Raw genomic sequence first — 26,547 nt, forward strand, 5'->3', positions numbered from 1 at the left:
AATATTTACAATCTGCAGTTGCTCGAATCCACAGATGAAGAACCCGAGATTTGGAGGGCCAACTGTATTTGATTCTTAAACTGCTTGTCAGATATTTCTGTAATTTCAGTTTGATTAATAAGCTTTGTTTTGGGGAGTGATCAATACAGCCTGTTCATTTTGAGCACAGGCTTTGGAGTCACAAGGTGAGGACCTGGTCCCTGACACTATGGTTGTACGCTGACCTTTGTCAAATGACTTAACCTCCTTGAGCCTTGGTTTCCTAAACTGTGAGATGGATATACTAATAGTATCATAAGTTGTAAAGTAGTTATGATGATTAAATGAGATAAATGAAAAGTACATGTTTCAAATGCTTAATGCCTGACACACGTTAATGGTCATGGTCATCATCATTATCGTTATTAAGTGGCCAACATGGATAAAGAGTATAGTCTGGATTTGTGACGTGAAATTTTTGGCTCTAATATTCGCCAGCGCTCTGCTCAGAACATTCTCTGTTCGCATTTCATACAGTGGTGCCAGCGCGCAACCAGGCAACACCCTCAGGAGCATCAGGTTCTTTTCTGGACCTGGTTCTTTCTCGCTCTGCCCTCCAGGGGCCGCTGTGTTTCTCGGAAACCGCGCGGGATGCTCGGTTGCCACGAGACCGCCGCCAGGCAACCGCGTGTACACATACTCCAGGCGGGCTGGGGCGCGTCAATATGGCGGCGCAGGGCGACCCCTCGAGCTCTCCGTCAGACGACTCTGCCGCCTCGGGGTTGCTGCTAGATCTGCCGCCGACCTCCACCGCGACTTCGAGGTCGCCCCCAGAGTCGAAGGGGAGCTCACGGAGCTCGCTGCTTCAGTGGACCTGCCCCGAGGACTCATTGCCCCTAGCCGTGTTTTATGGGCCGCTGGACGCGAAAAACCCGCTCCTGGCCTCTTGTGAGAAGGAGATCCAGGAGTTGTTAGGCTTTATGAGGAAAAAGAAGGCTTTAGCCACCACGGAGGAAGAGAAGAACGAATTCCGCCGGCGTTGGTAAGCGCTGGCGGGGCACTGGGGAGGGCGCCGGCCAGAGGAGGGACCCCTGGAGAGGGCTGGAGGATGCAGGTGGTGGCCCCAGAGCTGGTTCAGCGTTGCGGACGCAGGGGTTGGCTGAAGGGCCCAGGAGAGACAAAGTTTAAGAAGTGGAGACTCGTCGCTCTTAACAATCCTTAATTCCTGGGTGATGTTATATCTTGGCTTCCTGCTCAGGTCAAAGTAAAAATCTACACAGAAATGTTTCATAACTCACCATTTGTTATTTGACCAGAAAAGAAAGATGGTAACATAAGCAAGAAAGAACCTTAAAAAGAGTTCGCAGTTTGCAGTAATAACATGGTGATAGAACTCCCAAAAAGGCAAACAGTTGCGCAGAATGAATAGCAAAATTAAGAAAAAGTCACTGTAATCCTAATAGCAATATAAGAAGGAATTAAAGTGCACATGTTCACAGGATGACATACTTCATTGTATCAAGAGCTAGCTTCATGAACCTAAGCTACCTCGAAGTTATTCCTTTTTCTCCATATACAAATTTATATACTCATAACATGGAAAGTTGTGAAACCCTTGAGTGAGCCAAAAATTTATACATGAATACAAAATACAAAAATTAGCTGGGCATGGTGGCACATGCCTGTACTCCCAGCTACTCAGGAGGCTGAGGCAGGAGAATTGCTTGAACCTGGGAGGCAGAGGTTGCAGTGAGCTGGGATCGCGCCACTACACTCCAGCCTGGGCGACAGAGCAAGACTCCTTCTAAAAAGGAATAATAATAAATAAAATAAAATATTTTTCATTTATGCATTTAACAACTATTTATTGAGCACATACTGTATATCAAGTACTGTTCAAGGAACTAGGAAAACATCAAGTTAACAAAACATAAAAATCCATGTCCTTATAGAGCATGTTTTTTTGAGTATAAACAACCACTAAACAAATATGTAAGTAAATAATTTTACAAGGAGATGACTGCTAGGGAGAAAAATAGAACAGGGAATGGTGATAGAGGATATGAGATGAATGTTGCAATTTTATCTTTTTTTTTTGAGACAGGGTCTCACTCTTGCACAGGCTGTTTTACAGTGGCTCAATCCTGGCTCACTGAAACCTTGAACTCGGGGGCTCAAGGGATCCTCCCACCTTGACCTCCCAAAGTATTGGATTACAGGCATGAGCCACTGCACCTGGCCTGAGTGTTGCAATTTTAAATGGGGTGGTGGGAAGCATGGTTAGGGAAGGTCAGGAAAAGTTGCTTTTGAGAAAGATGAGAAAGATATATGGGAGCAATTGATGTGGATTTTTGTGCAAAGAGTAGGTCACACAGGGAGAACGGCAGATGGGAAAGACCTGGGGTGGAATTGTATTGTGGGAAGAGCAAGAGGGAGGGAGATCAAGAGTTTAATTTTATAAAAATTGAGATGTGATTCAGCATCCAGGTGGAGCTACTATGTGGGTAGTTGGACATTTGAATCTGGAAGTCAGATGAGATATACATTTGGGATTCATATGATATTTAAATCATGACACCTGATGAATAGCTAAGGGAGTGGGTGTGTAAATGAAGAAGGGAAGAGTCCAAGGATTGATCCCTGGGATGCTCCAGCATGGACAGGGAGAGGCAATAAGAAGAAACCAACAGAGACTAAGGAGGAGTGGCCAGTGGAAAACCATTAAGTGCCTAGTGTACTAGAAGCAGGTAGAGAAAGTATTTCCGGAAGAAAGGAATGATCAACTGTGGCAAATTCTGCTGACTGGCCAAGTAAGATGAGAACCAAGAATTGACCAAGGAAAGCCCATTATATACCTACTCTATATGCTTTATTTATTGATTTATTGATAGGGAGTCTCACTCTGTACCCCAGGCTGGAGTGCAGTGCTGTGATCTCAGCTTACTGCAACCTCTGCCTCCCAGGTTTAAGCGATTCTTGTGACTCAGCCTCCTGAGTAGCTGGGACTACAGGCGCCTGCTACCACGCCCGGCTAATTTTTGTATTTTTAGTAGAGACGGGGTTTCGCCATGTTGGCCAGGCTGGTGTCAAACTCCTGACCTCAGGTGATCCACCCACCTTGGCCTCCCAGATTGCTGGGGTTACAGGCATGAGCCACCGTGCCCGGCTTATACATTTATATTTAAATGGTTTCCATCTTTGAACTTCATCTCCCCATCTCCACTACCAGCATTCCAGTCCAAACCACCACCATTTCACATTTTCCCTGCAGCCACTCTGTCTCAAATCTGTCCTTCACCTAGCAGTCAGGATGATCTTTATAAATCTTATCTAAAGTCTTTCTATTGCTTCCCATTGCTTTTGGAATAAACTTAAGAATTCTGATACTCTTCAGGGGCTGAGGTGTTGACCCTGCCTGCCTTTCTCAGCTCAGCTCATCACTCACTTCTCTCTCAGGACTTTCCAGAGAAACAGGTCCTACTGTTTCTCACCCCAGAGCCTTTATATTTGCTATCTTTGTTGTCTAAATGTTCTTCCCCAAGCTTTTCAAAAATCTGGCTCCTTTTTTCAGGCCTCAGCTCAGTTGTCACCTTCTTAGAGTGGCCTTTCCTATTGAATGCAGATTCACTCATAGGTTTGTATTTTTTAATCGATTTATTTTCTTGTGTATTGTCTGTCTCATTAGGATGTAAGCTCACTGGTGACTTTGGATAATGTGTCTCTTTTTCATTGCTGTATTTCTGGCACTTAGCCTGGGGGTTGGGACATAGTAAACATTCAGTAAATACTTAGTATTGAAAGGATTCAAGAGTTATTATCCTTGGCCTGGTGCAGTGGCTTACGCCTGTAATCCCAGCACTCTGGGAGGCTGAGGTGGGCAGATCACCTGCGGTCGGGAGTTCAAGATCAGCCTGGCCAACATGGCGAAACTCTGTCTCTACTAAAAAATACAAAAATTAGCCTGGCGAAGTGGTGTGCGCCTGTAATCCCAGCTACTCAGGAGGCTGAGGCATGAGAATTGCTTGAACCTAATAGGTGGAGGTTGCCAGTGTGCCGAGATCATGCCACTGCATTCCACCCTGGGTGACAGAATGAGACTCTGTCTCAAAAAAAAAAAAAAAAGCTATTATCCTTATATTCTCAGTAATTGTGAATATTACATATAGGAAAGTAGACATGGGCCAGTCTGTAAGTACAGTATCTGCGCCAACTTTAACAAGACTATAAGAATCACAAGCGTTGGATTGACATGTGCCTTAACAGTCCAACCTCTCACATAACTTTGGCCTTTATTTATACAATAATTTTTACTGAGTGCCTGCTATGTGTGAGGCAATGTACTAGACACTGGTTACACAGTGATGAACAAAATAGATATGGGAGTCAGTATTAATGGAGCCTATAGTCTAGAGAGGGAGATAAGATGTTCAATGAGTCATTAGTCAATACACAAACAACAAATGCTATGAAAGTAACTGCTGAGCACTTATATGTGTCAGGCTTCCTACTAGGCACTGTGGCTACAGCAGTGAACCAGACAAAAATCTCTGCCTTCTCAGAATGTATAGTCTAGAGAGGGAACTAGACAATAAACATCAATTATGTACATTTTCTGGTAATTTAGGAATGATAAATGTGGCTGGGCGCCGTGGCCCATGCCTGTAATCCTAGCACTTTGAGAGGCTGAGGCAGGTGGATCACGAGGTCAGGTATTCGAGACCAGCCTGGCCAACATAGTGAAACCCTGTCTCTACTAAAAATACAAAAAATTAGCCGGGCATGATGGTGGGCACCTGTAATCCCAGCTACTCGGGAGGCCAAGGCAGAAGAATCACTTGAACCTGGGAAGCAGAGGTTGCTTTGAGCCGAGATTGCGCCACTGCACTCCAGCCCAGGCAACAGAGTGAGACTCCGTCTCAAACAAACAAACAAAAAAACAAAACAAAGAAATGATAAATGCCAGAGAGAAAAAGAAGATAATCTATTCCCATTAGAAATTAAAAAAAAAAAGAAAAAGGGAAGAGGTTATGAGTGGAAGATAGAAAGTTGCAATTTTCAATAAGGTGGTCAGAGTAGATGACACTTAAAGCAGAGGCTTAAAGAGAATGTAGTGGGGGCTTGCTTTCGAATGAGTGGTAAGGGAGGTGCCATTAAGCTGAGATGAGAAGGACACCAGGGATTCGACTAGCCAAACGGAGAGGATGAATAGGGGACAAGAATGCAGGAAGATCCTTGGCAGAACAGATCCATTCCTACTTGGGAGGAATGGACAGAATCCCATTTAGCAGAAGCACAATGAAACAGGTTCAACAGTATGAGGTGAGATTTAGAGGAATAATAGGACTTTGGAAGGTTTTAGAGGCCATTTTGAAGAGTTTGCATTTATTCCATTGGGTAGTTTTGGCAAGGGATTACCCTTATGTAATTTTATTTTTTTTTGAGACAGTCTCACTCTGTCAACAAGGCTGGAATACAGTGGTGCAGTCTCAGCTCACTGCAACCTCCGCCGCTGGGGTTCAAGTGATTCTCCTGCCTCAGCCTCCTGAATAGCTGGGATTACAGGCGCATGCCACCACGCCCGGCTAATTTTTGTGTCTTTAGTAGAGACAGGGTTTCACCATGTTGGCCAGGCCGGTCTCAAACTCCTGATCTCAAGTGATCCACCCGCCTCAGCCTCCCAAAGTGCTGAGATTACAGGTGTGAGCCACCATGCACAGCCTAATTTTTGTTTTAAGATATTATTCTGATGATCATATCCAAAGGGAACAAGAATAGCAGTGTAGAGACCAGTCAGGAGTACAGGAGGTAGGAGTTGCTTTTATAATATTTGACAGATGGTTATTATTATTATTATTTTTTGAGACAGGTCTCACTTTGTTGCCAGGCTGGAGTGCAATGACGCAATCTTGGCTCTCTGCAACTTCCGCCTCCCAGATTCAAGTGATTCTCCTGCCTTAGCCTCCCGAGTAGCTGGGACTACAGGCGCAAGCTACCACGCCCAGCTAATTTTTGTATTTTTAGTAGAGACGGGGTTTCACTGTGTTGGCCAGGATGGTCTGGATCTCTTGACCTCGTGATCCGCCCGCTTTGGCCTCCCAAAGCGTTGGGATTACAGGCGTGAGCCACTGCGCCTGGACGACAGATGGTTATTTTTTATATCAAAATTTGCTTTTCCTTATAACTATGGAAACTTCCATAAGCATACAATTCATAGTATTTAAAATATAAATGATTTTCATACCAGAAATGTCTTTAAATAAGAGCATGATACATTTTTAAAAATGTGCTTTTGCTATAAGCACATAAGATTGAGGTATTCTGCTTATACAGTTATGATTTTCTTTTCTTTTCATCCTTTTCTTTTCTTTTCCCTCCCTCTTTCTTTCTCTCTCTCTCTCTCTCTTCAGACAGTGTCTTGCTCTGTCGCCCAGGCTGGAGTGCAGTAGCCGGATCTTGGCTCACTGCTACGTCCGCCTCCCGGGTTCACTCAATCAGACAATTCACGTGCCTCAGCCTCGTTGGTAGCTGGACTATAGGTGCGTGTCACCATGCCTGGCTAATTTTTGGTTTTTTTTAGTAGACACGGGGTTTTGGGATGTTTCCCAGGCTGGTCTTGAACTCCTGACCTCAAGCGATCTGCCCACCTTGGCCTCCCAAAGTGCTGGGATTACAGGCATGAGCCATCGTGCCTGGCTGATTTTCTGTTTTAGAACATTTTACATATCTAGCAGCAGTCAGCAATCCCAAGTACATTAACATTTTCTTCTCAGATGATGTACATTCTATAGTATATATTATATATTTTTGGTTTAATCATTATGTAAGCTATTCCCAATGAGCAGCCTTAACCTGAACTTAGGGTTCAACAAAAAAAGACATTTTTTCTTTGTTATTATATAATCTTGATTGATTTAACAAAGCTGGTATTTTTCTTTTATGAGTAACAAACCTAGTCATCATTATCTCATCTGTAAGATTTAGAAGTATTAACTATTTCATCTACATAATTTAAGACTCTAGTAAGACTTGGTGAATTTCTTGGATTCATTATGTTTATTCAAATACCGTGGCATTTCATGAAGCAGCAAATGAAAGTGAAAGAGGTAATAAAGCAAACAAAACACCTCTCCCCTTTTAAATGTCTGTGGTTTATATTTGCTATATTTATTTGACATTGTTATTTATTACTTGGTATATGCATATATTTTTCTACCTAAATATATTATTAATCAGTTCATGAAGGAGGAATGCATTGTCTCCTTCACTCAATCAGTGACTCAATCAATATTGTTTAATTACCCAAATGAATTAATTGACAAGTTTCTGTTTAGATGTTCCATTATTACTCCAACACATACATCATAAGTATTAGAGCCATCTTCAGTTCTTAAGTTTAGGTCCTGTATTAGCCAGCTCAGGCTGCCATAACAAAATACTATAGACCAGGTGACTTAAACAACAGAAATTTATTTGTTTTTCACAGTCTGAAGGCTGGAAGTCCCAGATCAAGGTCCAGCAGAGTTGGTTTCTCATGAGGACTCCTCTCCTGGTTTGTAGAAGGCTTGCTTTGTCCTCAAGCATGGAGACAAACAATTTATGACCATATCAGAAAAGAGCACGCTCTCTGGAGTCTCTTCTTCTAGGGACACTAATTCCATCAGGCCAGGGTACTAACCTTATGATTTCATTTAACCTTTATTGCTTCCTTAGAGGCCCTGTTTCCAAATACAACCACACTGGAGATTAGGATTTCAACATATGAATTGGGGGGCAGTGGGGGAGGGGTCACAAATATTCAGTCTTATCTAGAAATTTATGAGATAGGATTGGACACCTGTTAAGGGATATTTGGATTTTTCCTAGAGACATATATAATTTCTGGGAGAGAGGAAAGAAATAAATGTTAACTAAATGAATGAATAAAATAGGCAATGATCTGATACTGTTTGAAACTCTGGTTAGAAACCATTTTGAAAATGCTGTTTGTTTTGTTTTTATTTTACTTGGTGGAGGGAAGTATAGCTCTAAGTGGATTGACTGGCTATTTGAGCCCTGAGCACTTCATAAGAAAAAATAAGGGCCGGGCGCGGTGGCTCACGCTTGTAATCCCAGCAGTTTGGGAGGCCGAGGCGGGCGGATCACGAGGTCAGGAGATCGAGACCACGGTGAAACCCCATCTCTACTAAAAATACAAAAAATTAGCCGGGCGTGGTGGCAGGCGCCTGTAGTCCCAGCTACTCGGAGAGGCTGAGGCAGGAGAATGGCGTGAACCCGGGAGGCGGAGCTTGCAGTGAGCCGAGATCGTGCCACTGCACTCCAGCCTGGGTGACAGAGCGAGACTCTGTCTCAAAAAAAAAAAGAAAAAAGAAAACAAGAACAAATAATGTTTTCTTCCCGATCCTTCATTCATTCATTCATTAATCTTTCAGCAGATATTTATTGAGTACCTACATGTACTAGTTATTCACTACTGTTGGGGGCTGGGCAATGAATAATATTGTTGAGGTCCTTGACCTCAGGGAGTTTACTTTCCAGAGGACTGGAAAGCTCATTCATATAGTCGTTAAGAGCATAGATGCACTGAGCCTCAGCTTAATCAACTGTATCTTTGGGATATTGATATTACCTTTCTTGGAGTTGTGAAAATGAAGTGAAAAAAGGTACACATATAGGCAAAAGACCCAAAATAGCCAGCACAACATTGAAGGAGAAGAAGAAAGTTGGAGGACTGATACGACTCAATTTCAAGACTTACTATAAAGCTATAGTATTCAAGATAGTGTGACATTGGTGAAAGAATAGACAAACCTGTGGAACAATATACACAGCTCAGAAATAGACTCACATAAATATAGTCAACTTGTTAGGGAAACAGGAGCATAGGAGAGCCAGAGTAATGGCATTTTAAAATCAACTCCATTTTAAAATTAGCAAGGCACATTCCTTGCCAGGCGTGACCCATGGTCACAAATTTTTTACAGTTGAAGAAACAGCCTAAAGATACCTGCAGAGACAAACACCTACAACAGCAGAAAGTCCAGATGTCCCAATACCCGTAACAATATATGCCTTCAAGATAATTATAGCTATGCCTTGATGTACTGCACATGAAAACGTTGAGGATAGTTTCCTTTAAATCAACAGAGTAATAAATTTTGTCACACTGTTGGCCTACCTGCATGTAGACCTAACTTAGCCTGGCTTTTTACATAGATAAGACCCCTATATAAGAAGAGTTTAAAACAAAGATAGTGTGTTCATCTTCCTGCTTTCTGAGGTTGCCCGACTCTGTAACTGAGTAGCTTTCAATAAATGATCTTTTCCCACTGCACTGTGTGACTTGTCTTGAATTCCTTCCTGTGCGAGATCCAAGAACCCTCTCTTGGAGTCTGGATCAAAACCCCTTTTCTGGCAACAAACTGATCTTTGGCAAGTGAGCAAAGTCAATTCAATGGAGAACAGCGTCTTCAATAAATGGTCCTGGAACAACTGGATATCCACGTGCCAAAAAGTGAATCTAGACACAGACTGTACGCCCTTCACAAAAATTAACTCAAAATGGATCACCTACCTAAATGTAAAATGCAGTATTATGAAACTCCTGGCCGGGCACCGTGGCTCACGCCTGTAATCCCAGCACTTGGGGAGGCCGAGGCAGGTGGATCACAAGGTCAAGAGATCGAGACCATCCTGGTCAACATGGTGAAAACCCATCTCTACTGAAAATACAAAAATTAGCTGGGCGTGGTGGTGCGTGCCTGTAGTCCCAGCTACTCGGGAGGGTGAGGCAGGAGAATCACTTGAATCCAGGAGGCAGAGGTTGCAGTGAGCTGAGATGGCACCACTGCACTCTAGCCTGGTGACAGAGTGAGACTCCATCTCAAAACAAAAAATAAAAAATAAACTCCTAGTAGATAACATAGGAGAGAATCTAGGTGACCTGGGGTTTGGTGATGACTTTGAATATACAGTACCAAGGCATGATCCGTGAAAGCAAGAATTGATAAGTTGGACTTCATTAAAATTAAAAATTTCTGCTCTCTGAAAGATACTGTCAAGGGAATGAAAGGATAAGCCACAAACTGGGAGAAAATATTTGCAAAAGACATATTTGATAAAAGACTGTTGTCCAAAATATACAGAGAACTCTGAAAACTCAGCAATAACAACAACCTGATTTTACTTTTTAAAAAATTTTTATTTATTTATTTACTAATTTTTTTGAGATGGAGTCTTGCCCTTTTGCCCAGGCTGGAGTGCAGTGGCCTGATCTCGGCTCACTGCAGTCTCCACCTCATGAGTTCAAATGATTCTCCTCCTGAGTAGCTGGGACTACAGATGTGCGCCACCATGCCTGGCTAATTTTTGTATTTTTAGTAGAGACGGGGTTTCATCATGTTCACCATGTTGGGCAGGCTGGTCTCAAACTCCTGACCTCAAGTGATCCACCTGTCTTGGCCTCCCAAAGTACTGGGATTACAGCCGTGAGCCACTGTGCCTGGCCAACAACCTGATTTTAAAAATGGGCCAAAGACCTTAACAGACACCTCACCAAAGAAGATATATAGATGGCAAATAAACATATGAAAATATGCTCCACATCATATGTAATCAGGGGAATGCAAATTAAAGCAACAATGAGATACCCTACATGCCTATTAGGAAGGCTAAAATCTAGAACACCGACAACACCAAATGCTGGTAAGGATGTGGAGCAATGAAGTCTCTCATTCATTGCTGGTGGGAATGCAAAATAGTACAGCCACTTTGGAAGACGGGTAGTTTCTTACAAAATTAAACATATTCTTACCATAACATTCACCCCTTGTGCTCCTTGGTGTTTACCCAAAGGAATTGAAAACTTATGTCCATGTAAAAACCTGTACATCGGGCTGGGGGTGGTGGCTCATGCCTGTAATACTAGCACTTTGGTTGGCCTAGGCAGGTGGATTACCCGAGGTCAGGAGTTTGAGACCAGCCTGGCCCACATGGTGAAACCCTGTTTCTACTAAAAATACAAAAATCAGCCAGGCATGGTGGTGCACGCCTGTAATCCCAGCTACTTGGGAGGCTGAGGAAGGAGAATTCCTTGAACCCCAGAGGTGGAGGTTGCAGTGAGCCAAGATCCTGCCACTGCACTCCAGCCTGTGCGACAGGAGCAAGACTCCATCTCAAAAACAAAACAAAACAAAACAAAAAAACCCCTGCACATCAGTATTTCTAGCAGCCTTATTCATAATTGCCAGAACTTGTAAGCAACGAAGATGTCATTCAGCATGTGTGTGGATAAACTGTAATGCATCCAGACAATGGAATATTATTCAGTGCTAAAAAGAAATGAGCTATCAAGCCATGAAAAGACATGGAGGAAACTTAGATGCATATTGCTAAGTGAAAGAAGCCAATCTGAAAAGGCTTCCTACTATATGATTCCAACTGTATGACATTTTGGAAGAGGCACAACTATGGAGACAGTAAAAATATAAGTGGTTAACAGAGATTGAGCAGGAAAGGAGGGATGAATAAGTGGAGCATGGAGGATGTTTAGGATAGTGAATCTACTCTCTGATATTTTCACAGTGGATAGACATTATATACATTTGTCCAAACCCATGGAATGGATAACACCAACAGTGAACCCTAAACTATGGACTTTGGGTGATAATGATGTGTCAATGTAGGTTCATCACAACAAAGGTACCATTCTAGTGGAGATGTTCGTAATGGGGAGGGCTGTGCATGGGGAGGGCACGGGGTATATATCGGAAATCTCAGTACCTTCTGCTCAATTCTGTTGTGAACTTAAAATTGCTCTATGAAGTAAAGTATCTAAAAAAAAAACACATGTAAAGGGCTGCAATCAATGCTTGGTACATAGGAAGCAATAATTTTAACTGTAATTACATTTATTATTAATAATTGGACATTAACAATAAGGCACATTGGAAAGGCTTTAGCATAAGGTAAGTTTGAAAGGATTGCTTGCAAATTAATTGAGGTTTCCTGCAGACTTTGACAATGTTGTTTTATGATTTTTACAGTGCCACTTCTTTGTTTAATATCTGGACTAAATACGCCCCCAGGCTGCCAGCAGACTATTACAACGAAAAGCTTCTGAAGGTTGGAGATAGCCTTTGTCAAATGAAAGTAAGTGCCTCTGGAGGAAAGAGAGCCAAAAAGAAATTCATTTGGCTAATTATTATTACAGTATTTAGGCTGATACCCTTCCTATTTTACATGTTTTGATTTTTCTCTTAGAAAAAAATAAGTGAGTACATAAAAATTTTAATAAGGCACAGTAACCAAAAAAGTGTTGCTTTTTAATTTTGTAGTTGAGATTTCCCAGAGGTGAGACATTCCTGGACAGCCAGGCAGCTGGCTGTGGATGGGCAGGAGGGTGGCCGGGTTAACAGAGGGTGTGGTAGGCGCACAACAGGAAATGCTGAATCATCGTGTTCCTACCTTACACAAAGGAGCCCAGACACCACTTCCTGTTGTTTTTCATATGGCTGGCCTTGCCCAGTGGTCAACCTTCAGGGCTCTTGGCCTTGCAGCTCTGTTGCCTGCTTCAGCGCCCTGTATATTAAACTCTTTCAACTCTTTCTTAATGTTTTGCTGTATGTAATTTTAACAGTCATTCCATACATACCCTGTTTCTAGCTCAGTATTGTATTCCAGACTGAGTTTGTGTCCTACTTTTAGTTCTACCTGAATGTCTAGGGCTTGGAATGCTGTGGACTTGTGGACTTGGTTTGCTGAGACCACAGCATGGCTGGGTCTTCTATTAATGATCATGTGAGTTTCCCCTTTAAACTCTGGCCTAGGTCCAGATTATTCTAAGTCATGTGAATGTCAGACAATGGGATTTTAGGCCAGCCGTGGGCAGTGTTCAGTGTTTTCTCAATCTTCAGTTTCTCAACTTCATTTTTCCCCTCTCTATTTCCTGGACTTTAATCTTCTTGGTCAGGGAGACAAATTTACCACATATGAGTGGTGGAACTTCATAATGAAGAACTAAGACCTATTTTCTTCTGCCAAAACTGCAGAATAACCATAGTTCCACATAAATGGACCATGGGTCTTAGAAACTTGAAAATACAGGGCTTGGTAAGCTACAGAAAAGAAACCCGGGTGAGATTCAACTTGGAAGCTTTATTCATGTAAGTGGAATAAGAGTTTTGACAAGAATTAGAAGACAGCCCCCTTTCCATCCTTATACTTTTCAGTATAAGAAGCTGGTAATACAAATAAAAAGCACAGTGTAGGGTTGTTTGAGAAATATCTGTGTGGGTGGAGTGGATATTGGTGGAGGGAGGAGGGAGGTGTATGTTAGAAGCTGATAAAGCAAGTTAAAGATGGCTGGTAGCTAAGGATTTAGAATGTTTTAGATAGGCCTAGATAGGATATTTTAATATTTAATTAAAGGAACAAAGAAAAAGTTTTATCTACTTTTCACCGAAGGGAATGTTGGCCAGGCTGGGCATGGTGGCTCATACCTGTAATCCCAGAACTTTGGTAGGCTGAGGAGGGCAGATTGCTTGCTTGAGCCCAGGAGTTTGAGACAAGCCTGGGCAACATGGTGAAACACTGTCCCTAAAAAAAAAAAAAAAAAAAAAAAGGTATTTATAATTCTGAAATCATGAACTTGTTACTTTGGTTTCTAGGCTCTATTTTTATTTTAGTTGTAGTAAAGATCATCTTCTGGAAAATTTGTTTTAAACCTAGATTTGAATTTATTATATGACTCAAGTTAGAGCAGAAAAGATTCAGGATTAGTGAGCAAAAAACAAATCTTTAATAGAAATTTAAACAAAACAGTGTTTGACTGAAGATGCCTCCCAAGGGGCTAGGTAACTGGACAGCCAGTTCAACCTTGGGCAGTTGCTTTTCCTGGGGATGAAGTTGTGGGGGAGGGAGCTGAGGAAGGGTTGCAAGTGACTCATTTTGAAAGCACTGCTTATGTCCCCTGCCCTGAAACCCTCCAGGTAACTGAGCCCTGTGGGTTACAGAAATGGGGCATCTGATTCTGTAATGGGAACATAAGCATGAATTTGAATGAATAAAAATCCCACTGCTCAAATGCTTTTTATTTGTCCTGATGCAGCTTTAGAGTCTGTTGACAGATGAAAGAGAGGCAAGTAGCTCACCTCACTCTGCAGTTTTTTCTTTTACTTTCTCCTCTTTGGTTCTCTCTTTCTTCCTCTCTTCCTTCCTCTCTCCCTCCCTCTCCCTTCCTTTCCTTCCTCCCTCTCCCTCCCTGCCTTTCTTTCTTTCCTTTCTTTCTTTCTTTTCTTTCTTTCTTTTCTTTCTTTCTTTCTTTCTTTCTTTCTTTCTTTCTTTCTTTCTTTCTTTCTTTCTTTCTTTCTGTCTCTTTCTCTGTCTCTCTCCTTCCTTCCTTCTTTCTCTCTTTCTCTCTCTCCTCTTTTTCTTTCTTTCCCTCCCTCACTTTATTTTTTCCTTCCTCCTTCACTCCCTCTCTCTTTCTCTTTCTTCCTTTCCTTTCCTTTCTTTTCCTTCCTTTCTTTCTCTCTCTCTTTCTTTCACTTCCTTTCTCCCCCCTTCTTTTCCTTTCCTCTTCTCTTCCCTTTCTTTTCCTTTCCTTTCCCTTCCCCTTCCTTCCCTTCCCTTTCCCTCCCTCCCTCCCTCCCTCCCTCCCTCCCTTCCTTCCTTCCTTCCTTCCTTCCTTCCTTCCTTCCTTCCTTCCTTCCTTCCTTCCTTTGTTTCTCGCTCGCTTGCTCTTCATTTCTTTTCTTTTTCGAGCCTATGAGGTATCAGAGAAGCAAGACTACTCATCCACGTCTCTGGGTATGTGGGTTACCATGATCTGATGATGCTGAATTTTGGAACCTGGATTTTGAGTAGGTATTACCATGCACAGTGCCATAGTAAATATTCTCATCCTTGTGGTCATGACGGTCCCATCTCACATAGGCTCATTGTGAGGAGAATTAGATGAAATAATGCACATAAATTGTATAGTGCAGTGTCTGCCACATACTATGTTTTTGGAAAATGGAGCCTGTAGGAATGGTATAATTGTAATAATCAACATTGATACTATTAGGAATAATATGAATATTACCTAATAATGATGAGCTAAATGATATTTTGGAACTTTAATCAAGTACTCTTTTTATTTCAGGAATACAAACTGGCCCTTTTACAATGCTATGGAAGATATCTTCAGCAGTTCAATACCAATTTTGATGAGAATAAAGTGGATGTAACTCAATTCAAAGCTACCTTTTTCCCAAAAGGCTTTAAAGATAAAACTGCTGGACTTACAGTAAGATGAAAGAGCAACTGAAATATCTATAATTTATGATTAGTTATGCAATACATCTTTTAGGTGACAGCTTCTAAATGTCTTTTGTTGGCTTAGCATAGCATCTAGCTGTGTGCTATAAGTTGCTTAATAAATACTTTCAGTGCTGGATAAGAAAGTGAACTTATTAAGCTTTGTAAAGATGCTTTGGAGATTAAGTCACTGCAGTCACTCATTCATGTAGCAGTTGTTATTTAATAGCTAATATTTGTAGAGTGCATTTAATTTATAGAGTGCTTTGGAAAACAAATTTGATAAAGTAATTTTATGAGTTATGTACTATTATCCCTATTTTACAGAAAAAAAATAAAGCTTATCACATAGTATAAAAAAGCGGCTCTTGAGATTAAACATAAATCTATTGATATAAAAAATTTATACTTTATTTCTAGTATACCAGTATTTTGTTAATTACTACCATTGATTCACTGGTTGAGCAGTTTTCATGTGCTGAGTACTCTTCTAAATACATTGTATGAATTATCATCTTGCAGCCTCATTAAAGTCCTTAGAGGTGCCTCTTTTATAGATTAGGAAATGGAAGTTTATTAGCCAACTTAAAGCAATGGGCAGGGTTGGTGTTTGAACCCTGATCAGTCTGACTCTAAATCTATATTACTTCAAACTTGGGGACTATTCAAGGCCTTGGGAACAGTATGTGGTTAATAAGCAAAAACTCTCAAGGCATGTTTAGGGGACAATTGAATGTTCAATTTGGCTGTACCGTAGGTACATGAATGAGAATACTGGGCAATGTAGGTTGGCACCCCATTAGGGAAAAGGTCTCTTCTACTCCCCTTTTTGTAGCCTTGACCCCCTACCTTCTGCTTTTTGCTTTTCATACTTTGCCAGAATTTTTTTCTTTCTTTCTTTCTCTCTCTCTTTCTTTCTTTCTTTCTTTCTTTCTTTCTTTCTTTCTTTCTTTCTTTCTTTCTTTCTTTCTTTCTTCTTTCTTTCTTTCTTTTCTTTCTCTCTCTCTTTCTCTTTCTTTCTCTCTTTCTTTCTCTCTTTCTCTTTCTTTCTTTCTTTCTCTCTCTCTCTCTCTTCCTTTCTTCCTTTCCTTTCTTTCCTTTCTTTTCTTCTTCTTTTTTTTTTGGAGTCTTGCTCTGTTGCCTAGGCTGGAGTGCAATGGCATGATCTCAGCTCACTGCAACCTCTGCCTCCTAGGTTCAAGCAATTCTCCTGCGTCAGCCTCCTTAGTAGCTGGGATTACAGGCGCGTACCACCATGCCCGGCTAATTTTTGTATTTTTAGTAGAGACGGGGTTTCACCATGTTGTTCAGGCTGGTCTCGAACTCCTGACCTCATGATCCACTCTCCTTGGCCTCCCAAACTGCTGGGATTACAGGTGTGAGCCACCGTGCCTGGCCAATTAATTTCTAAAGTAGAAACCTGTCATTTTGTTCCACTACCCATTGACTTTGCCTTTTGGCTAAAGTCCAAATTCCTTGGGATACATGGAATGCTCTCTCTATTTTTCTGAGCCTGGGTCACCCCTATAATAGCCTCACTTTTTTTTTTTTTTTTTTGAGACAGAGGCTCACTCTGTTGCCCAAGCTGGAGTGCAGTGGTGTAATCTTGGCTCACTGCAACCTCCGCCTCCTGGGCCCAAGTGATTCTCCTGCCTCAACTTCCTGAGTAGCTGGGATTACAGGTGTGCACCACCATGCCTGGCTAATTTTTGTATTTTTAGTAGAGATGGGGTTTCTCCATGTTGGCCAGGCTGGTCTCGAACTCCTGACCTCAAGTGATCTGCCTGCCTTGGCCTCACTTCTTTATTTTAAACCATCTCATCCAACCTTACAAAATACTTTCAATTCAGTGACCACAGCAGTCCCTTCAATGCTGCACAAGCCTGAATGCATGAGCCTGTAACTGTTTTCCCTCCTCTAAGAGCAGTGTCCCTTTCTTCCTCATCCTAGAGTCCCTGTTGCCTAGCAGAGTGTGGCTAATAGAGGTGCTCAAGAAACGTTTGTTGAGTGAATTTTGTGAATGGTTATAATCACATCTGAATTAATAAATAAGTTAAAATGCCACTGGGTGAGCTTACAACAATTGATTCATTTCTGTATTTTTGGTAATAGGATTTTTTTTTCTTTCTGAATTTCTTTTGACTAAGGAAAGCTAGTCTTAACTAGATGGATGTTTTAAAGAAACCTATCATTTTTTTTACACTACTCTATTAAATTAATTATCCATAATTGTTTCCATTTTAGTTTTTTACATTTTGAGAAATGCTTTCTTAAGTTATTTTTATTTCTTTTTTCTTTTTCTTTTTCTTTTTTTTTTTTTTTTTTTTTTTGAGATGGAGTTTCTCTCTTGTCACCCAGGCTGGAATGCAGTGGCACGATCTTGGCTCACTGCAACCTCTGCCTCCCAAGTTCAAACGATTCTCCTGCCTCAGCCTACTGAGTAGCTGGGATTACACGCATGTGCCACCACGCCCAGCTAATTTTTGTATTTTTAGTAGAGACAGGATTTCATCTTGTTGGCCAGGCTGGTCTTGAACTCCTGACCTCAGGTGATTTGCCCACCTTGGCCTCCCTAAGTGCTGGGATTACAGGTGTGAGCTACTGTTCCTCGCCAGTTATTTCTATTTCTGTTTCTATTTTCCCATGTGTTTCAGTTTCATGCTTTGAGTGGCAAAAATATGTGCAACTACCAGCTGGTCTGCAGCAGTGATGAAAACCTGAAGAATAAAGAATCTGTGGTCCAGTGTCTGCATATCTTGTCCTCCTTAAGGCTCATCATGCAAGTGGCTCTGCCACAAGAGCATCTTTGCTGGATTATCTTCAATGGTATATGCTGATATATTTTATTTTCCATTGTGTCTTTCAGAAAGTTGCTTAATGCTAAGTTTGACAGTAGCTTGAGTACCTTGTGATTTAAAACATATGCATTTCATAATAGTATGATTGTATTTTTTTTAACATTTGTATGACATGTTTGTCCTCAGAAATTGGGATGGATAAAGCATGTCTTTGGGTTTTCATTGGGGAAAGGGTTAGAGGCTGTGGGAATAATCACTGTTGGGTGTTCAAAAAGCAAGGCCGCAGTTAACGAGTAAATATAGATGGAGAAGTGTCAAAGAACCAGCGCAGATTAGATTGGTTCTAAGCATCACCCATTTACTGCCTGAAACAACTTGGCTTTGGGTTTCTACAAAGTGACCTTCTCCTCCTACTTTTATTTTGAGTGAGGACTGCTGAGGAACACACACACATATACACACACACACACGTACATTATGTGTATGTCTGAAGAAATGACTCTCAGCTAAAAAATGTAATACTTGCTTTTCTCTATTTTAAAGTTGCAACTTACTGCATTGTTCTCTAGATAATATATTTTTAAAAGGAAAATAATAATGACAGTGTGTTCGATGTGCATAAGACAGGATCAAATAACTTCAAGGAAACATACTGGATTTTCCCTCATCCATGGCAACTGAAAGTGTATTTTCTAGCTTTTCCTTTCTCACCCACCCCCAAGTCATGTTTTGACATTTTGATTGAAATCAGACTTTACATTTGCTGCCAGAGATGAGGCCAACTTTGATGAGATTTTTTCAGTCCAGTGATTATTAAGCTTTTGCGTCTGATCATCCTCCAGAGATTCGATGTTACCTGTGCCACCACTGCCATCTCTCACACATCTTGGCAGGGACAGAGAAGGAGCAGCAGTTCCGTGTTAGGCCCAGTGGTTGAGGCCTATGGTCAGCCCTTGTTTGAGTGGTGGAAATTAGCATGATTCCCTGTCTTTACTCCTTTTAAGATCACAACCCAAACATAGTCTTTTTTTTTTTTTTTTTTGTCTGAGACAGAGTCTCACTTTCTCACCCAGAGTGGAGTGCAGTGTGGCACGATCACTGCAGCCTTGAGCCTTGAACTCCTGGGCTTAAGCCATTCTGCATCAGCCTTCCAAAGCACTGGGATTCCATTTCTCTCAATAGTCTTTTTTTTTTTTTTTTTTTTTTTTGAGATGGAGTCTTGCTGTGTTGCCCAGGCTGGAGTACAGTGGCACGATCTTGGCTCACTGCAACCTCCACCTCCTGGGTTCAAGCGATTTTCCTGCCTCAGCCTCCTGAGTAGCTGGGACGACAGGCATGCCCCACCACACCCGGCTAATTTTTGTATTTTTAGTAGAGACGGGTTTTTACCATGGTAGCCAGTCTGGTCTTGAACTCCTGACCTCAGGCAATCCGCCTGCCTCCACCTCCCAAAGTGCTGGAATTACAGGCATGAGCCACCGTGCCCGGCCTCTCAATAGTTTTTTTTTTTTTTTTTTTTAAAGATTATTTCTGTATCCTTGATATCCTTTTCTTGGTATGTGCTTTTTTTTCTTTTCGCTTTTTTTTCTTTTCACTTTTTTAATACACATGGCATTGTGCTCTAGATTTTATTCTGTTTCCTTTTTTTTTCCTGCTGAATATTGTGGGGTTTTAGGATCTAGCTAAGTTCCCGTATGTAAATCTAATTCATTAATTCTGCCTGCTGAATTATATTCCAGATATCCATACAGGCCTGGCGATGAGCACCTGGTTTGCCTGACCTCTCTAATTGCACAAATAATTCTGCAATGAATATCCTTACACATGTCCTTTTATAGACCTGTGCGAGAGTTTTCTGGGATCTGTGCCTAGGAGTGGAATTACTGGGTTCTGGGAGATACACATACTTAGTTTCAGTAACTACTCTTCCTGTTTTAATTTATTTTCTAACTTACTGAATGCCTACCATATGCTAGGCATTGTTCTAGGTGCTAGGGACACAGGAGTGGACAATAGACAAAAACCACATTCTCATGCTGACTTCCATTGCAGGGAGATGCTAAACAAATCAAAACTGAGTTGTGTCAGATGGTGATGAGGCTATGGCGAAAAGTCAAAGCTAGAAGGGGATAGAGAGAGGAGGGGCTGGGCTGCTGAGATGACAGAGGAACAAAGACCTGAAGGAGTTTGGATAGTGAAACTTCTGGGTATTTGGTGGAAGGGCATTCCACCTGGGGGATCAGCAAGTGCAAAGACCTTGAAGTTTTGAGAATTTGGAATTTAAGTAGTCAAAACTATATTTGACTGAAAAGGTCAAATGTGCCTTGATAACTTATCAAAATACATTTGACCTTTTCAGTTAGACATTTACTGTATTTACTTTTAATTGACTGTTATACACACACACCCTTGGTTTCTTCAAATATTTAACCAATCTTGGTTTTTAAATGAAAATTTAGGCTGGGCACAGTGGCTCACACCTGTAATCCTAGCACTTTGAGAGGCCAAGGCAGGCAGATCACCTGAGGTCAGGAGTTCAAGACCAGCCTGGCTAACATGGTGAAACTGGGTCTCTACTAAAAATACAAAAATTAGCCGGGTGTGGTGGTGCATGCCTGTAATCCCAGTTACTTGGGAGGCTGAGGCAGGAGAATTGCTTGAACCTGGGAGGTGGAGGTTGCAGTGAGCCAAGATCATGCCACTGCACTCCAGCTTGGGTGACAGAGCAAGCCTCCATCTCAAAAAAAAAAAAAAAAAAAATCTAATTTGGTATATGGATATTGAGTAATACCTTACTTTTCAACTGAAGTGAACCCAACTAATTTAGACCCTCAACTAGATTATTTTGATGGTGGCCATTTTTAATGAAAAGGACTCATAAGAGCAGGCAATAAACTCCTATTAGGGACTTGGTTAAAAATGAAACAGGCCTGGCATGGTGGCTCACACCTGTAATCCTAGCACTTTGGGAGGCCCAGGTGAGTGGCCAACATGGTGAAAGACCAACCTGGCCAACATAGTGAAACCCCATCTCTACTAAGAATACAAAAATTGGCCGGGTGTGGTGGCATGTGCCTATAATCTCAGCTACTTGGGAGGCTGAGGCAGGAGAATTGCTTGAACCTGGGGAGCAGAGGTTATAGTGAGCTGAGATCATGCCACTTCCCTCCAGCCTGGGCAACAGAGCAAGACTCTATCTCAAAAAAAAAAAAAAAAAGGAACAAAGCAAAATAAACTTCCAGAAATACCTTGAGATCATAAAGATTCAGTCTGTGTTCCATCTGATACCGTTTACTCTCTGAGTCTGGCTTTTGCAGCAGGAATTTGTGAGCCATGCCAAGATCTTGAACTGTCAAAGGACTTAGTTACAGTCAGAACCTTTTAGGGCTGGAAAGGTGAAAGGCACCTTTTTGAAATACAGAGGGTCCTTGTCATTCTTGAGGGCAGTCTCCTGAGGCCTTCCTCAGTTCCCCAGTTCCCTGTTACTGGCATGTATATACAGGCTCCTGGCTTACATCCTCATCACATGTTTTGTGGACAGGCATGTGTTTCCTGTGCATATTTTTGCTTGGTGACTATTTTTTTTTCCTGCAAAGAAACACTTAGACAATTTTATTTTTAAAGATGAAGAGTAGAGGCCAGGAATGGTGGCTAACGCTTCTCATCACAGCACTTTGGAAAGCCAGATTACTTGAGGTCAGGAGTTCGAAACCAGCCTGGTGAACACGGCGAGACCCCCATCTCTACTAAAAATACAAAAATTAGCTGAGCATGGTGGCGAGCGCCTGTAATCCCAGCTACTTGAGAGCCTGAGGCACGGGAATCGCTTGAACCCTGGAGGTGGAGGTCACGGTGAGCCGAGATTGCACCACTGTACTCCAGCCTGGGTGACAGAGCGAGACTCTCTCTCCAAAAAAAAAAAAAAAAAAAAAAAGAAATGAAAAAGATGAAGAGTAGAAGTCAACAAAGCCTGGTTGAGATAAGTCTGCTGAGCTCGAGCTTTTATTAGTCGAGTGGTTTCTTCCCCAGTGGATCTTTAGTGGAATGAATAACTGCAGGTGCTGGGGGTAGTCACATGAATAATGCCGAGTCCCTGAATGTTAAGGACCAATTGCATTCTCTATGACATTTAGGGTACTATACATTTAAGTTTAAATTTTGTTCAATTTTGGGGGTCACTGATTTGTGTAATTGATGTTTATTATGCTTATAGTTGTGTTCTAATCAAGTGATAGATGTTTTGGTGCAGTTGCCATTTTCTCACAAACTTTTTATTTATTTATTTTTTTGAGATGGAGACTCGCTCTGTCATCCAGGCTGCAGTGCAATGGCACAATCTTGGCTCACTGCAACCTCTGTCACCTGGGCTTAGGCAATACTCCTGCCTCAGCCTCCTGAGTAGCTGGGATTACAGGTGCATACCATCATGCCCAGCTAATTTTGTGTTTTTAGTAGAGATGGGGGTTTCTCCACGTTGGTCAGGCTGGTCTTGAATTCCTGACCTCAGGTGTTTTGCCCCCTTCAGCCTACCAAAGTGCTAGGATTACAGGCGTGAGACACCACACCCGGCTGGGATTACAGGTGCACACCATCATGCCCAACTGATTTTGTATTTTTAGTAGAGATGGGGTTTCTCCATGTTGGCCAGGCTGGTCGCGAATTCCTGACCTCAGGTGTTTTGCCTGCCTCGGCTTCCCAAAGTGCTGGGATTACAGGCGTGAGCCACGGCACCCGGCCATCAGAAACTTAACAGTTTAAACCTGAACATAGAATTCATAATTGTTGAATTTTTATGGTTACGAATATTAGATACTTTATAGAAAATATTTAGACTATCTGTTACAATTACATGCCTTTTTAAAGCATGTTACCACATTTTGGGTATGTTTATAGATTGATAAACTGCTTGTATACAGAGAGAAGTATGGTGATGTTCCCCACTCCTCTCTTAACTCTCCCTCTAGCCTTCTATCCTCTTTTAATTAATGGTCTGACACAAAAGCATGTGTCCTTACTTAGGTGTTGGAAGTGCTATTTTTTCATTAGAATGCTATAGGACACACCTTGATAATGGGAAAAATGTTTTATGAGTCCAAGAGTGAATATGTGCCCTGTTATGAGAGTGAATATGTGCCCTGTTATGCATTATGATTTTTAAATTATTATGAGTTTCCTTGTTGAGTATTTTGCCATGCTGATTAAATATGTATTCTGATCTTATTTGGAGATAAATCTTTAGTTTTTCAACCATAAGGAAACCATGGGAACCAATTATATATATATATAATATATGTGTATATATATATGTGTATATATATTATAGATATGTGTGTATATATTATAGATATGTGTGTATATATTATAGATATGTGTGTATATATTATATATATGTGTATATGTATGTGTGTGTGTGTGTATATATATATATATATATATATATATATATATATATATATTTGAGATGGAGTCTTGCTCTGTCACCCAGGCTAGAGTGCAGTGGCACGATCTCGGCTCACTGCAACCTCCGCCTCCCAGGTTCAAGCGATTTTTCTGCCTCAGTCTCCCAAGTAGCTGGGACTACAGGTGCATGCCACCACTCCCGGCTAATTTTTGTATTATTAGTAGAAGCGGGGTTTTACCATATTGGCCAGGCTGGTCTTGAACTCCTGACCTCGTGATCCTCCCACCTCAGGCTCCCAAAGTGCTGGGATTACAGGCATAGCCACTGTACACAGCCGGGAACCAGTAATATTTTATATGAATTAATGAAAGCAGAGAGTACATAAATTATGCCACTAGAATTATTCTTTTGTTCATTATACTGGCCTGTAAAATGAGACTAAAAGATTCCTGTGTCAACATATTTAAAATACGGCCATGTTAATTATTTTAATGATTTTGTTTACAAGTTACAAGAAAAATTATGATGAGTATAACTGTATATACCATTATCAGACTTCCTCATGAGATCACTTGTTTGGGGAACTACAGACTTGAACCACAGAAATTGGAATATAAAATTTCTGTCATTTGACTGTACAACATGTTAACAATCGTTTTCTCCATCCAGGTACCATTTATATTTACACCATTTGCAGAAAACTGATGGTCATAGGTCAGTCTTCCAAGGTATGAAATGTACTGACAAAATATTTTCCCCTCTATTTCCTTATTTTTCTTAAGGCTTTCATTACACAGTATATTGAGTGTTAAACAAGGAATATTTGGAGAATTATATAAGATAAAATTCAGTAAATATATATTATATAGCTTTATTATTCTTAGTTTTGCTTTATAGGGATCATATGTAAAAATATAGATGATTTAATGAAAAGAAAGGAAATTCCTGAAAATGTTAGTATTCTCTGTCTCTCAGATGGTCATGCTTGTCACGCTTGATAGTGAACATCCATCTGGTTACTATAGCTTTAGGCAGGGTGACCATCCATCCTGGCTTGCCCAGGAAAGTCCCGGTTTATGCCTGTTGTCCTGTTAGTAATGATCAGTAGTGGCCACTTTTACTAGTAAAAGTGGCCTGGGCCGGGCGCAGTAGCTTACACCTGTAATCCCAGCACTTTGGGAGACCTCGACTGGCAGATCACTTGAGGCCAGGAGTTTGAGACCAGCCTGGCCAACACGGCAAAACCCTGTCTTTACAAAAAATACAAAAATTAGCCGGACATGGTGGCACATGCCTGTAGTCCCAGCTGCTTGGGAGGCTGAGGTGGCAAGATTGCTTGAGCCTGAGAGGCGGAGGTTGCAGAGAGTCAAGATCGTGCCACTTTGCACTCTAGCCTGGGTGACAGAGCAAGACTGTGTCTCAAATAAAAAAAAAAAAAGAAAATTAAAAAAAGGTGTCCTGGTTTGGATGATAAACTATGGTTACCCCCTTTATGTCATGATATGGAGCTTGGATTTCATTCTGCTTGAAGTGTTTCCACTTCTGGCCTGCATGCTAATCGGGTGAATGCACACTTAAACTCTAACCCAGCTGCATGACGAAGGTAAGGAGACTTTATTTTATAAGATTCTTACTTACCAGTATTCACTGCTCAGTGTTAGCTTGAAGAAATTGCTGACACTTCTATTGACTTCCCTACAATGTTGGTAGCATTTTTGTCCGCGGGAGACGTATTTATTCCCTGTATTAATTTTCCGGTTATTGGAATGTAGGCCAAGACGGGCAAATATACTCCCGTTGAGACCCTGCTTGAGTTGTTGCCGGCATCTGAAACATGACTACTTTATTCTTTATTCCATGCAGAACCTTACCCTGAATATTCTAACACTCAGGAGAGATATGTTTTTTCTTATTTCCTCAAAGCATAGCCAAGTATCTTAAAAGTTGACAACATTTGAAAAATAAAAATGGAAGTAAAGGAATTTGCATGCTCAATGGATAACATTAATTATGTGTTCTCTCTCTGTTTTGCTTCTCAAATTAAAAAACTCTATGACAGACAGTGACTTGAAGAAGCTCTGTGCCAGCTTTCTGAGTGTGAATTAAATTGAGGGGGGACTCTCCCAGGTCTAATGTAAACTTGGCCCGCAGACTATTGCAATGATGCTACATTCAGTTCCAGATGATTTCCTAAAGAGAATTTGCATACTCTGGTTGCACTTGGTGTAACGACAACAAACATGGCTTCACAGGACCATCATAGTTTGGTCTGCTTCAGTGCTTGCTGCCAAAGCTTTGAAGGGCAGAGATGTCTGTGCCAACATCTGACTGTTAGTGTTTGTGCTTGTTAACGCTGAGAGAATTTTAAAGTGACAGTCATCTTAAAATAATTTCTTATTCATAACCTTTGTAAGACATTTCTTCTCTGCCTCATATACCTTGAGTTTGTCTCTGATAAAATAAGGATAGTTGAGTATTTTGCCATGCTGATTAAATATGTATTCTAATCTTACTAGGAGATAAATCTTCAGTTTTTCAACCATAAGGAAACCATGGGAACCAATAATATTTTATATGAATTTATAAAAGCACAGGGTACATAAATTTTGCCACTAAAGTTATTCTTTTGTTCATTGTATTTCAAAACTTAAATCGCCTGTAAAATGAGACTAAAATGAGTATAGTTCTTTTTTTTTTGAGACTGAGTCTTGCTCTGTTGCCCAGGCTGGGTGCAGTGGCGCCGTCTTAGCTCACCGCAAGCTCTGCCTCCTGGGTTCAAGTGATTCTCCTGCCTCAGCCCCCTGAGTAGCTGGGATTACAGGCACCCACCACCACGCCAGGCTAATTTTTTGTATTTTTAGTAGAGATGGGGTTTCATCATATTGGCTAGGCTGGTCTCGAACTCCTGATCTCCAGTGATCTGCCCGCCTCAAGCCTTCCAAAGTGCTGGGATTACAGGTGTGAGCCACGGCGCCTGGTCCAAAATGAGTATAGTTCTGTGGTGCCAGTCTTGTGGGATGGGAATGGGAGGTGAGGGATGCAATAATTTTTGGGGGGGGTGGTGGGTGGTTG

At 41.3% G+C, this 26,547-nt stretch overlaps 1 protein-coding gene across 2 annotated transcripts in view; it reads left to right on the top strand.

The window, feature by feature from the left end:
• The first annotated feature begins 671 nt into the window (after positions 1 to 671).
• Positions 672 to 26,547, top strand: part of CFAP54 (cilia and flagella associated protein 54) — a 386,261-nt gene continuing 360,385 nt past the window's right edge. For both annotated transcript variants that reach the window (XM_055237476.1, XM_055237478.1), the window contains exons 1-5: positions 672 to 1,021; positions 12,021 to 12,126; positions 15,122 to 15,265; positions 17,931 to 18,102; positions 24,145 to 24,203. In XM_055237476.1, the coding sequence (XP_055093451.1) occupies positions 705 to 1,021; positions 12,021 to 12,126; positions 15,122 to 15,265; positions 17,931 to 18,102; positions 24,145 to 24,203 (798 nt within the window). In that variant the 5' untranslated portion in view covers positions 672 to 704. The remainder of the gene's footprint in view (positions 1,022 to 12,020; positions 12,127 to 15,121; positions 15,266 to 17,930; positions 18,103 to 24,144; positions 24,204 to 26,547) is intronic.

The sequence above is a fragment of the Symphalangus syndactylus genome, chromosome 13 (assembly GCF_028878055.3).
Source record: "Symphalangus syndactylus isolate Jambi chromosome 13, NHGRI_mSymSyn1-v2.1_pri, whole genome shotgun sequence".
Classification (NCBI taxonomy): Eukaryota; Metazoa; Chordata; class Mammalia; order Primates; family Hylobatidae; genus Symphalangus; species Symphalangus syndactylus.